The sequence below is a fragment of the Daphnia pulex genome, chromosome 7 (genome assembly GCF_021134715.1).
Source record: "Daphnia pulex isolate KAP4 chromosome 7, ASM2113471v1".
NCBI classification, from domain to species: Eukaryota; Metazoa; Arthropoda; class Branchiopoda; order Diplostraca; family Daphniidae; genus Daphnia; species Daphnia pulex.
This window is the reverse complement of record NC_060023.1, coordinates 3,157,870-3,171,265: the sequence shown is the minus strand read 5'-3', so window position 1 is coordinate 3,171,265 and position 13,396 is coordinate 3,157,870. Positions and strand designations below refer to the sequence as shown.

At 41.2% G+C, this 13,396-nt stretch overlaps 2 protein-coding genes across 3 annotated transcripts in view; both read left to right on the top strand.

The window, feature by feature from the left end:
- LOC124198878 (discoidin domain-containing receptor 2-like) overlaps positions 1-9,236 on the top strand; it is a 34,735-nt gene extending 25,499 nt beyond the window's left edge. For both annotated transcript variants that reach the window (XM_046594945.1, XM_046594946.1), the window contains exons 6-16: positions 1,451-1,593; positions 1,793-1,977; positions 2,081-2,208; positions 2,387-2,753; positions 4,029-4,517; positions 4,738-5,039; positions 7,312-7,541; positions 7,630-7,866; positions 7,933-8,025; positions 8,096-8,240; positions 8,323-9,236. In XM_046594945.1, coding sequence (XP_046450901.1) covers positions 1,451-1,593; positions 1,793-1,977; positions 2,081-2,208; positions 2,387-2,753; positions 4,029-4,517; positions 4,738-5,039; positions 7,312-7,541; positions 7,630-7,866; positions 7,933-8,025; positions 8,096-8,240; positions 8,323-8,634 — 2,631 coding nt within the window. In that variant the 3' untranslated portion in view covers positions 8,635-9,236. The remainder of the gene's footprint in view (positions 1-1,450; positions 1,594-1,792; positions 1,978-2,080; positions 2,209-2,386; positions 2,754-4,028; positions 4,518-4,737; positions 5,040-7,311; positions 7,542-7,629; positions 7,867-7,932; positions 8,026-8,095; positions 8,241-8,322) is intronic.
- Positions 9,237-11,411: 2,175 nt separating this feature from the next.
- Positions 11,412-13,396, top strand: LOC124197490 (mpv17-like protein 2). The gene is made up of 5 exons (XM_046592992.1): positions 11,412-11,589; positions 11,722-11,826; positions 11,914-12,152; positions 13,062-13,190; positions 13,270-13,396. Exons 1-5 carry the CDS (start codon positions 11,517-11,519, stop codon positions 13,324-13,326), a joined length of 603 nt encoding a protein of 200 aa, XP_046448948.1. The 5' UTR covers positions 11,412-11,516; the 3' UTR covers positions 13,327-13,396.

Here is a 13,396-nt window from a genome sequence, read left to right as displayed (position 1 = left end):
TTTTACATCGCATAGATGTGTTTACAGTCAAACTCTAGTCGGGAATAGTTAGACGTGACGGGACGTCAACGACGAATGTCTCGCACTCTCGCTCTTTCTGACTTTCTCCTTCTCCGACTCTGCCATCCAGCCATCCAGGGGAATGAGAGCTGGATGACAGGGTGACTGGCAGAGCGAGGGGATTGTGCATTGTGGATAGCCCACATGCGTATGGGGACGTTTATTATATGGAGGGGGGCAAGACAAGCTGGCTAATGAATCAAAAGAACGGCCTTCATTTCTCTCCCTGGACGTATGTGCTGCATAGATGGCCAATCAACTCTGTCGGAATTCCCAACGCTCGCCGGAGCCAACGTGGAAGAAAGGAGAGGGGAATTCTGCGTTGAACAGACCAAGACGAACGGAGAAATACGAGGCAGGGAGCGAGAGAAAAGCTGCGCTCTGTATGAGCGACACGTCATCCCTCCATCCCTTAAACCGACGCTCTAGATTATTAACGAAATACTCGGCGGCGCCCTGGTACCGAGGTTCACGGGAATAAGTTGCCCGCCATCGATCCTACCCAGAAAACACGGACTACTTCCACCACCGAAATCCATCACGAAAACCTGGAACTCCTATAAAAAAAGAAACAGAAAATGTTGACATGAACCTGAAAATGCGGCAACCAAAAATTCCACAGGATCTTAGCGGGCGCGGCGGATAGGATTTGATGGAAGGAACAATGAACTTTTTCTCCCGTCCCCCCGTCGCTCCTCGACTTCCCAACGTCGCCAACTTTTTTCTCACCGGCCTTGCTAGATTGATGACGGAAGAGTTGCGTGTGACTCGGTCCTAACTGAAGTGGCGTCGTATACCCAAACTTTGGCTGAGATTCACGGGATAATAATCCCAGATATCATCAACAACGAACAAAGTTGACTTTGATGGCGTCGTGCCTTTTCGACGGTGATGACGACGTCGATTGTTGTTCTCGTATACGTGTACAACACTCAACTTGGACGGTGGTAGGTATACACACAAAAAGGATGAGCTGGAATTGAGGGTGAGGGATAAGTGTATATTGCCGCTAATCAACAGAATAGAACGAGGCAAACTATAGCACGATTCGTGTACAACAATTGGCTCTAGTCTGAGCAGAGCCCAACAATCCACGATCAATAATCGTACTCAGCCTTGTTTTCCTTTCTCCAACGTCAACACGCCACTGCCTAAAGGCAAGTGGCTCAGGGAAGTTTCCCGAACGAAAAGCACACGGGAATTCTGCGTCAGAACTCATTGGCGTTTGATTTTCTTCCTTTTCTCTGAGGAATTTTTTAAAACAAAGATGAAATATTTGAAATAGTATATTTCCCCCTATAAGAACGATTCAAACTGTCTGTCAATAGAACATGTTGATTTGGAGAATAATAATTTTAAAATATTATATGGTATTTGTTTAATTTAACAGGTAATTGCTGGAAATACAAACACGTACGTGGCCGAGAAACGCGAATTGGACCCGGTGCTAATCGCCCGCAAGTTGCGCTTCTTCCCTTACAGCCATCACCGACGGACCGTCTGCATGCGAGTCGAGATTTACGGATGCCCTTGGTTCGTAATATTTCCCTGTCGTCTCGCACGATATGCATTCGTTTTCGTTTTTTTATTTTATTTTATTTTTTACCAAGTTTTGAGTGTCTCCTTTAACTGCGCCATATAACATACCGTGCAGAATATACATCTAGCCTTCTCTCGTTTGTATATTCATGGCGTTTAATGTTTCATTTTGTTGTCGTTTTCCCCAATGAAGGTCTGAGGGAATTGCCAGCTATTTGATGCCGCAGGGAGACCAGCGAGGAGCCGGCTGGCAATTCTACGACGCTTCTTACGACGGCATCTGGGACGGCTCTTTATTGCGCCAAGGACTCGGTCAACTGACTGACGGCAAACTCGGTCCCGATAACTTCAAAGCCAGCTACTACGACCAAGATCGAGGTAAAGATAAGCGCAAAGTACCAGTTTACTTTCCCCGTCGTCCCCGTCATCTTTGACTCTTCGCTGTCGTCGTTTTAACTTTTATGATTCGGCCGTTGTATAGGTTGGGTTGGATGGCGTAATGACTCGCGCAACGGACAGCCCGTTGAGATCGTCTTCGAGTTCGACACGGTCCGGGACTTTACGTCGCTCAGTATCTTCGCCAATAATCAGTTTACCAAAGACGTTCAGGTAATAATTTTTTGTTTTTCGGTTGGTCCTTTCGTATCAGCAAAATAAATAACGGGACACTTTCAACACCATTTCTGGCCGTATCAGTTTCAAATCAATGTCAAATCAGTCACCATTTGAAACGGCCATCAAAATGAATCACGACACTTGAATCATCCACTCATTTAAATGTTATTAGATCTTTTCCGAGATGCAAGTGCATTTCAGCGTTGGGGGACAAGTCTACCCTGGTGAGCCAATCATCTACCGCCCTCCCGAGGATCGCATATTCGAGAATTCACGCAACATTAGCGTCAAGTTGCACCACCGAGTCGGTCGCTACGTGAAATTGCGCTTGTCCTTTCCGGCTCCTCCGGCTCGTTGGATTCTCATCAGTGAGGTGTCGTTCCGCTCCGAAATTGCCGCCAGGAATTACACGACTGAAGTGGACGGCAGTCCCGTCACTCCGCCAGCCGCCGCTCCCAATCCGCCCGTGTCAAATTTGCCACTCCCACCAACCGGTCACGATGTCGGGATCAACGCCGGATCATCTGATCAAACCAACGGTAACGAAAATATTTTATGAGCAAACATCAAACAAGGCGCGGTCTGGTTTTACGCCATTTAGCGTTGATTTCACGATATTTGAATTAAATGAATTAGCTTACAAAATGAGAAATCATTTTTTAATATTTCGCCATCGTAACGGGAAAAATGATTAACATAGAAAAATATTACTGATGTCCATATTCTGGCGATTGATGTGTTTACAACAAAGTAGACAGAGGAAATCAATGAATATGGAACGAAAGTAAACGATCCATTTTCTACCCTCTCGTGCCAAGCTTGGCTCCTTTTCCCCATTTTTTTTTCTTAGTTTGAAATTGGTAAACACAGAGCGCGTGAACGGTAACGAAACAACCCTCCTCCACTCCCTCACTCCCTCCTAGTCATTTAAAAAACCATAACCGTTGGAAAAGTTTCCCTCGCATATGAATACGAGCCTCTACGTCAGAGAGCGGAACATTCATTTTTCGGGAAGGCGACATCCGGCCGCTTACTAGACTTTCTTTCACATTCTCGCCAAGGCAAAAGAATCCATCCCCGATGAGTTCACATCTAGGTCCTCATCTCTTTCTTGGCGCTGCTGTTAAATCATCTCTGTGTTCATGACATTCCCGACTCGGTAAAAACCTTGCGGGAGCGCAGTAAAGAAAAAAATTATTTCAACATAAATATGCGTGCAAGCGCAAACTACGGTATAGCAAAGGGTTTCTTTCTCTCTTTTATGTCAGCCAAGTTTTCACGAAAAACAGACGGAACTCGAAGACGACGATGAAGTTCATGAAAGTTCAAAGAGGCATATTTTCTCCATCCGACCACCACCACCATCGTCAACTTTTGGTTTTTCTTTGTTTTGTTTTGTGGGTTTTTCACAAGCAATAACTCGGCCGGGTCTCTTTTCGAATATTATTGCCAATATAATAAGGAAAGGGGAAAAATGAGAAACAGTTTTGAATGGGTCGTTAAAGGAATAACAAAAAAGAAAAAACGGAAAACGCATGTAAGATCTGAAATAGTCCAAAGATCCAGAACAAAACCTAATGAAGCAGGCAGGGTCAGCGCATTGTTATAGCTGGTGACGTAAAACATAAACTGTTTTCTTTCTTCAGAGGACTGTTAAATTTTTGAACAAAATTTCCCAGCAGTGCAATTGACTCCACCGATGTTCCTTTTAAAGGGTCAAAAGATTTTTTTCAAAATTTTAATGCAATAATGTTATAATTTATAAAGCAATTAAATTTCACAAAGTCTAATTTTCTTTTGTTTTCGATTGACAGAGACGAGTCCGCCGACCAGAGAAAACCAAACGTACATGGCCATCATCGTTGGTGTTCTGGTGGCCGTCAGTTTCTTGCTGGCAGCGGCCATCCTCTTCATGATGATGCGGCGTCGTCAACGCAAAAGTCTCTCCGGCAGTCCGTTACCGGACAAGGCGAATTGGGCCTCCCAGGTCGGCAGTCAGCCCAGTCCGCGGCTATTGGACGGATCGGTCGGTGAACACCACGAGGATCAATTGCTGCAACATCATCGGGGAAAGATCTACAACAAGAACAATTCTCTTCCGTATGGGAACATTGGCGCCGACTTGTCGCGCTCGGACGCCGCCTCGCAGTACTTGCTGCCTCACTCGCCAGCCAGCGCCCATTTGACAAGGACCGAATATCAGGAGCCTTATCACGCCCTGCGCTTCTCGCCCTATTATAGTTACAGCACTCTGTTGCTGGCCGGAACTGAGGGTCCAATGAAAAAGACCAACACATCCGCAGGTAATGACAAGAAAACAAAAGAACTCGGCGACTCAGAAAAGCCAAAGTTGCGTCATAAATCAAAAGCGCTGCTCTTTTATGAGTGCTCGGCATTTCTAATAAATGGGCCAGCAGCAGTATAACCATTTGGTCGTGAGTCCGACCGACGACGTCCGAAACTATTCTACGGACCCATTAATCTTACTTTGGAATAACCCGATGATCGATTTATGGTTTATAGTCTCAGACACGTACGACTACGCCGTGCCGGATATTAGCGGGATTAGCAGCTGCAGCGCCGCCCATCAGCCCCTACTGATCCAGCCAGCTTTACAGAAACAGCAGCATCCGCATCAGCCCAAATTGCCTACCGCTTCCCCTCCATCGATGGCGATCGAAATCGACACTTTGGCCTCATCGTCTCATTCGACCACCACTAACGGCTCGGCGTCCTCGGCGTCGGTCCGCCTCGGATCCGGCAAGAACAATAATCAGCAGATCGGGCACTATAACGGAATCAGCGAATCCAGCCCATTGAAAAAGGTGAGAGAGAAACAACAGGGCAACATTGCAGACTCCCTCATTCCCAATGGCCGGGTCTCTTCGGCGGTATAATCCTCGTCCGATTCAGTCGATACAGAGTGTAGTATAAGGTGGGGTTGCTGGGCCACATCCGGAGAATGAACGAATGAGCCGTCTAGCTTTATAGAGAGAGTTTAATGTCTTTCCTGTGCTTAGAGAGACAGCCACAGTCTCCCACTCTCTCAATATTGATTGACGGAAGCCCCACTGCTGATGGGTCTACATCCAAGTCACGCGATGCAGCACTCCACCTTCCATTCCCTGCTTCTAGGCACATAGCCGCATTATCAGCATAATAAATCGATTATCGTAATGGACTTTAAGAAGAAGAAAAAAGTGGCCACTACTGGAATCGTTTCTTTTAATGTTTTCGACGCGGTTTTCCAGTTGTGTTGGATTATTGACGAGAGACTCTCGGGGCTGGCGCTGGGTCTGCGTCAACTAAAGCGTCAATGCACGTGAAATTGGAATCCAACGGGCTTGGAATGAAATTTAAAAGAAAAAAACGTCAAGGCCTCAACTTGTGGTTTAAAATTCAATTTTTGAATTACAAAATCCTAGAAAAATACGGTAGAAAATGAAAAAAAAAATTACGAGCTGCTAGTTGATTAAATCAAGAAGACCACGAGATTCCATGTCTGTCATGCACTGAAGAGTTTTCAGTTCAATCGGGATGGAAAGTCGACAGTTGCGGGAACATTTTTTATGTCCTTTTCAAAGTTTGCGGCTATGGGCATATGGGGAATAGGATTTTAGTTTTTGAAATAAAAAAAACTCATTAAGTTAGTTGGTTTAACGTTGACTCGTTTAGCGATTTCATTTGATTGCCTCTAACTTCTAACTCTAACTCTCTAACTTTTAACGAGTTGAATGAACAAAGTGGTCACACTTTTGTTTAAGTTGAAAGAAAATTCAAACGAAATGAAACTCGAAACTCAAGGTGTTATAAGTCTTATAACATTACTTCAAAAAATAAAATAAAAATGTAGTCGTAAATGGGAGTAAAATCGCGACAGCAGTGATGAAGATGCGAGTTTAACGAACAGACAGAGAGGTGAGATTTTTGCCATTCAGTGTCGGAACCAAGTCGTTGCGGACAGTTTCGAATCTCACAGTCAAAAGATCGGCGCCATTGATCGACAAGAAGAAATAATGACACTCTTCTCACTCGGACGTTTACAACCCCGTAAAAAAGAAAAGGAGAAAAACTGGTTTTGAGTTTTTGACCTGACCCACCCTCTTTGCAGCTTAAAAGATATTCGGCATTCGCAGCGGTGCGAAGCGTAAGAAAACCCTCCAATCGCCTCGGTTGTTTTTCACGACGGCATATACTTTTGTTAACGATTTATTGGCTTCGTTATTGTATATTTTGAACTTGGCATCAGTCGACTCGGAAATTACCGCATCAATAAAGAGAAATTTTAGTAATGTGCACCGAATCACCCTTAACCGGAAGAACCAATCGTGAGTGACGTGCGCTAGTTTCATAGCGAACGGATGACGATGGCGCCCTCAAAAGTTCTTTTATTCAACAACTCTTCGCCTCAATTCTCTTTCTTGGGGTTGTTTGTTTTTCCAATGAAATTTTTATATCGTTTCACCATTTCTAAAAATGTGGTTTCGTTTTTGCCTCAATAAACCAGCCGATGCCGATGCGCCTTTAATTTCCCCAGTTTTTATTTTATCCGTTTGAGGGTGTCGTTACGAACGACCACGATCTGCATCAGCGGTTTGTTGTTGATTGGAAACCGCGACTTTGTGGCGTCCTTTTTTATTTCCACAGAGGTCTTCGGTCAACCGCTGGGTTCTGGTTACGTTAGACGCCTAGTTTGCCTTTCTGACTGGAACATTTTTTATTGGCAAAAGCTAAGAAAGTCAAGTCACTTTGCCACCAACTGGAGACCCAAGTAACTGAGCCGGTAACGAAATAGTTCTCCCTTTTAATTGGATTACAGTCTAGACTCTAAACAAACTCGCTTTTTTACGTCCCCTTCAGAGCCCACCACCCTGCGTTATTCCGTGAAAAGTAAACAAATGGCTCATTTCAATTCAAATTGTAGCCAATAAAACTGGAAGTGTATCATCTCAATTTTGAAATTTCTGCTGAATCCGCACTTTTGAAGAAAGCTTATTATTTCCCTGTTTCCATTTCTAGAACCAAATCTAATACCTAATTATTTATGTTCGAAAATTAATCCAATAATTTATTTTATTTTTTAAAATTTTATTACAGCCAGCGGACCGCGCAGAATTATTATCCGCCCTGAAATCGAGAGCCGAATCACTGATTATCCCAGAATTATCTCTCAGCAAACTGCATCTGGTCCAGCGAATCGCCAATGGGGCGTTCGGCACGGTGTACAAAGCCGAAGCCGAGCACATTCCCGAGTACGGAAGTGCCGTCTACACTTCACGGCGACTGGTGGCCGCTAAATATCTTCCCAATACGTCGGAAAAAGACAAGTAAATCACATCTGTTTCCGTTTGATCAATTCGTTCTTATCGTCTAACCACAAATATTTATTTTTCCTTCTCTCGCAAAAATAATCAGGTCGGGATTCTACCAGGAAGTGAGGCTACTGGCCGCCTTGGACGATCCTCATTTATCTCGTGTTCTGGCCGTCTGCACGACGGAAGAGCCATTCTGTGTCGTCCTTGAGTATTTGGACTACGGCGATTTGAACCAATTCTTAAAGTTGCACCGATTCCGCCCGGATCACCAAATTAATTTGTCCGATAGTCGCAACAACATTTCGAAAACGTTTTCTACTCCGGACGAAACATTAACGTACGAACAATCGCATTGGGTTCAAAATTCATTCCCCACTTAATTCACATTTTTATTTGCCAACAGAATGGGAAGTCTGATATTTATTGCCAGTCAAATCGCATCTGGAATGCGCTACCTCGAGTCACTAAATTTCGTTCATCGCGATTTGGCCGCCAGGTAATTTCATTCGAATGTTATAAAAATGCTGCAAATTATAACGCAATGTTATAAACAACAAAACAAACAGGAACTGCCTGGTAGGCAAAGGGCTTCAGATCAAAATCTGCGATTTTGGGACCGACAGTGACATATATGGATTGGATTATTATCGCTCCGAGGATCAAGCACTCGGTTTACCAGTCCGCTGGATGGCATGGGAATCCGTCATACAGGTATACCAAATAACAACAACAAATAACGCAAACATGTTATGGGGTTTCAATCCTAACGTCTGGAAATTATGGTGTGATCCAGGGGAAATATACGACCAAGAGTGACGTGTGGTCGTTTGCCGTCACCCTGTGGGAGATCCTCGTTCTTGCCCGTCAGCGTCCCTATCAAGAACTCAGCGACGAGGCCGTCGTCGAAAATCTGCAACGGTTCGCGCAGGGGACTATCGCCAGCGCCCCACCGTGCGTTTCCCTGGCGAGACCACAGCACTGCCCTCGCGATATCTACGACCTGATGTGCGAATGCTGGCGGCGACTGCCCACCGAACGGCCTTCCTTCCGTGAAATCCACCTTTTCCTCCAGCGCAAGAACCTTGGCTACTCTCCCACTGCGTAGAAAAACCTTGTGCTACTGAAGCCATGCAAAAATGTATTGTATACTCTAACGACGAGCGTTTAGTTCATCATCTTTAGTTTTCGTCAACACGTATACAAGAAAATATTCAATTCCTGCATATCAACAGCGTCACAAATTCTTGGTGAGAAACGTAACGGTTGCTTCTGCTGTGATATGTTCCAATTTTGAATCGACCACTGACATATTTATGTATTATACATATATTCTAATATCTATCGTGTACAAAACCTTTTGCTGTTAGTTATTAGCTATTTCATTAATATTGTTCGGATAAGCTAGTCAATATTCGGCGCTTCAATTTTCATTTGTTCAATGATTACTTAAAATGTGTCTTATTATAGTCTGGAACGATGGGGTAAATCTGGTTCGTTTGATTCTTTGGATAGAGTATACACTCCTGGTATTCAATTGAGAAGTAATCAAGTTAACGCGTATAAATGGTGATCAAACAATTTCTCACATTCACTTAATTTTGTATTATATCACTCTGTCCGTCGAAACTCTTTTGTATAAATAACCATGATTGCTGGCCGCTTTATGAATTTAGTGTTAATACATTGGCCATAAATCGCTCTGTGGAATTCTGCCGTTGTTATTCTCACTCATTTTTATCTTTCACTTATACTTACGTAGGTATAGGTTTATATATATACATAGATTATTAGTAAGCAGTTTTGTTTGTTTCATTACGCGGTTATAAATAAATTAAAATGGATTTTTTTGTAATCAACAACAGATTACAGTATAATATTAACCAAAAGCAAACGATTGTAGGTGTGAAATCATTATTTATAACTCAATTTAAAAAAAAAAATCACTATAGTAGTGGAAAACATCGAACCGAAACCGAAACATGCGCACTGAGCTAACTTGAGATAGTGCTATCTGTAGTTCTATTACGAAATAGCTGTTACCCTCTCGATTTATCTAACCATGTCGCATTTTTATAACAAAAACTTTCCTTTTCGCTAGTGATTGAATTTAGAGGTTTCCGTTTAATTACAAACTTCTATTAATGAGCAATTACTGGCACATGTATATCCGTTACGCTCTTGATTTTTTAATAATTACAACGGACATCAATATTTTCATCTCCTTACATATTTGCACCAACTAAGCTGCGTCTAGTCAAAATCTTCGAATAAGGATGTAAATATAGATCGTGCATACAGTATATACGCAGTGATACGCAGTTATAAACTGAACTTTGTCCTTAGATCGGAGACTTGGCGCGCTAATGTAGCGCGACGAGATAGTCTGATAAGACTGATATTTGATTTAAACCGTTGCCATAGTCGAATAACAAGATTTGCTTCTTGTCAATTATAAACGCAGTGACGCTATCGACTTTGAACACGAACTATGTTGGTATTCCCAAATAATTGAGACGCAATAAATTTGTCTATAAGGTCTTGATACTCAGGTGTTGGTCTATATGGAACCCTATTTATATTTGTTTTGTATTATAGACAAAACACATTTCTACCGTGAGGGCAAAAACTATACTGTAATAAAATATTCTTTTAATTAATAATTCGTTCTGAAAATTGTATACAATAAATATGTTGTTGTTTCTGTTTCTGAATGGTAAACATTTGTTGTGTTACACGCAAACCAATTTGGGTATAGAATATTTGTGGCATTTCATCAACATATAGTATGCATCAACTGTATTGGCTCTAATTTGCAACAAGGGGACGTTCACATACTACGTAGTAGAGCTAGGAGAGGGAGGGGGTCAGCCTAATCACTTCAAAGTACTACGTGGGGAGGGGGGGAGTCCGAGGGATTGATACGTAGTAAATAAAAAAAATCAATCTAACATAAAAAGAATTTAAAAAATACATTAATTTAGAAAAAAAAAGGAAATTTGGTGACAATTTCGTATAATTTGGCAATGCATTGCTGCTCTTGTTTAAATAAATTATAGGGGGGGGGGGGTTTAGTACTTCAATCTAATACAGGGGGGGAGGGACGAGGGGCTCGAAATGCAAAAACTCTACTACGTAGTATGTGCACCGTGCCCCAAGTTGGAAAACAATTTGATATCGATTATCGATTATAAATTTTATTCGACGATCGATTTTATTTAATGACAAAATCATTTACTGACAAATTTGAAATTTATCCCAAAACATTTTTGTTTAGAATCAAACAAAATAAAAGCGATACTTTCAAGTTTCAACTGTTTCAAAACAACACGTTTGAAACGATATATGCGGAAGGGAGACAAAATCATCAACAGCGAAGAAAAAAATTAGCAAAATATTGATATTAGGTTATATACCAGTACGTGCAATAGCAAATTCAATTGTACGCATTAACGCATATCACTTGGCATATTAATTCGTATCATTTAAAAAAATCGATCTTTGTATCGCTTTACACGGACCTTGTCGAAACATTTTAGAAATGGATCGTTATCGTTTTATTCGGTTATTAGGCTAATTCCAATTAATGAAAATTCAAACGTAAAAACTTTTTCAAATATTTACTGGATTACTGTTCCGTAAAAGTAAATTTTTAGCTCGTAAAGTATATATTGGACTCAAGTAGACTCGCACCGATATGAAAAATGGCGTGATTAAATATGCTTTTGAAACAACAGCGATTATTTGATCTCGTCAGTGGACTTATTTTTTTGGTGGTACGATAAAAAAAAATGGTCTTATCAGTCAACAAATAAAACGTCCACAGATTGCGTGTCAGACCAGGCGGAATACCAAACGCCAGACGCGGATATATAAAGAGCGATCGATTGCTCAGTCCCACGCACAACATTTTCAGCTAAGCAATAAGGTATACCCTTCCTTCTTAAAAAAACCCTCGACGCGTGATGAACAAAGTCACCAAACCGACAAATGGCCGTTATATCAAAACTGAAAGGGATTTTATTTGGTCGTTATCTATGGGTAACCAACACTCTAAGCGGTGGTAAGATCTGAAAACAACATTTTAATCTAATATATTTTTTCGGCTACACTAAGTACAATGTGAATGGCATCACAGAGATGTTAGGCAAAAAAGAGAGTCTTTGGAATTGATGTCGAATATTTTGTTATTCAGGTCTACTTTTATCGGCCGGAGATCTTATTCAACAGACTATTGAACACTCCAAGAAAGGTGGTCACAAGAAAACAAATGCAGAGCCATATGACTGGAAACGATCAGGTGACACGATAGTCAGCTATAAGGAATGCCTATGTGAAATCTTTGTAACTAACCCAAATTTATCTTTATGTGTGTAAAACGAATCAGGTCGGATGATGGCCATCGGCTTAACTTTGGGCCTTCCTCATCACTTCTGGTACAAGTTTCTGGATCGCGTGATCCCAGGGGCGGCGCTCCTTAGTGTCGGCAAAAAGATCCTGCTCGACCAGACAATCTTTTCTCCATTTAACAATGTCTCCTTTTTCATGGGAGCTGGTCTCCTGGAAGGAAACACGGTTAGGCAATCGTGGGATGAGTTAAGAGCCAAATTCGTAATGGTTTATAAGGTATTTCACATTTTATGCTTAACAAAGTGGATATAGAACGTAACTTTTATCACGATCGGAATTCTCTTGATCTTCAAAAGTTGCACATAGCTATAATCAAGCAAAGGTGTAGAAAATCTACCCTATGAATTAATAAAAATCCATGAAGAGAATCAATACAGTAGGTTGCCATCGTTTTGGGGATGTTGGCCTATAGCTACAGTGCTATTGTGAAATAAGGCTTTTGTTTGTCGTAACATTAAGGATCGATAACTGTATCAATAGTTGATAGTCAGACGGATGACGTTTGTCTTTTTTTTATCTATTAGCCAACTCAAAAAAATTTTGTGGTTGCCATCCATTTAATGCTCATTCTTTTCTTAAAAATGACTGATAAACAGGCCATCCGAAGTTTAAATGCCATTAATCTTAAGCATGTGAATTGTGAAACAGCAAAACTATGATCGCATTTTTATTCTAACAGGACGAAAGTAATTCTGCAGAATTCATTTTGAATTTAAATTTTATACACGCTGAAATTTAGAGAATTTTTTTGCTTCACTATTTAAAAGCACGTTGAAATTTATTTGTTACCTTCAAAAGGGAAGTTTAGATTCCAACTTGAACCTGTTCTCAAAAGAACATGTCTCAACATTCAGAGGTATATCTAAAATATTCAAAAATTTTTAACGAGAGTTGCAAAACTTATTCAACAGCTCTACAGAAACGAAAACGAGGAAAATTTCCGATGTTCTGTATTTGTTTCATATTCTTTCATTTAATATTTCACAATTACTCACTTCCACCACTATCACGCATTAACATTTCTTTTATTCCATCATCAGTTCCAGTTGACATTGCGATCCCCATTATTCGTCACATTCCCAGAATTTTTTTTTAATCTAACGAAAAATTTGTCTTTTAATTCAGACCGACTGTTCGGTATGGCCACCTGCGCAATTCATCAATTTTTTTTACGTGTCGCCTGTCTATCGGGTGATGTACGTTAACGTTGTAACTGTGGGTTGGAACGTCTTCCTTTCCTACGCCAAATACTTCGTGAGTTTTTAAAACCTATGAGACATGATGCAGATGATTCTTTGAGACATCAGTAATAATTACCTTTATTAATTTTCAGGATAAAGCTAACATCCGGATTGAAAAAGAACTTCCAGTCCCAGCGCTAGTGCTTTAGTGTTATAATACATTTGTCTTTATTTGTATTTGTTTTTCAGATCACATTGAACATGGCACTTCATAATTCA

What these genes read in the sequence shown, in the direction of transcription:
- LOC124197490 (XM_046592992.1), top strand. Translation starts at nt 11,517, where the DNA reads ATGGCCGTTATATCAAAACTGAAAGGGATTTTATTTGGTCGTTATCTA. An exon ending in AATTCGTAATGGTTTATAAG is followed by an intron (nt 12,153 to 13,061) that starts GTATTTCACATT and finishes CTTTTAATTCAG; the next exon opens with ACCGACTGTTCGGTATGGCC. An exon ending in TTTCCTACGCCAAATACTTC is followed by an intron (nt 13,191 to 13,269) that starts GTGAGTTTTTAA and finishes ATTAATTTTCAG; the next exon opens with GATAAAGCTAACATCCGGAT.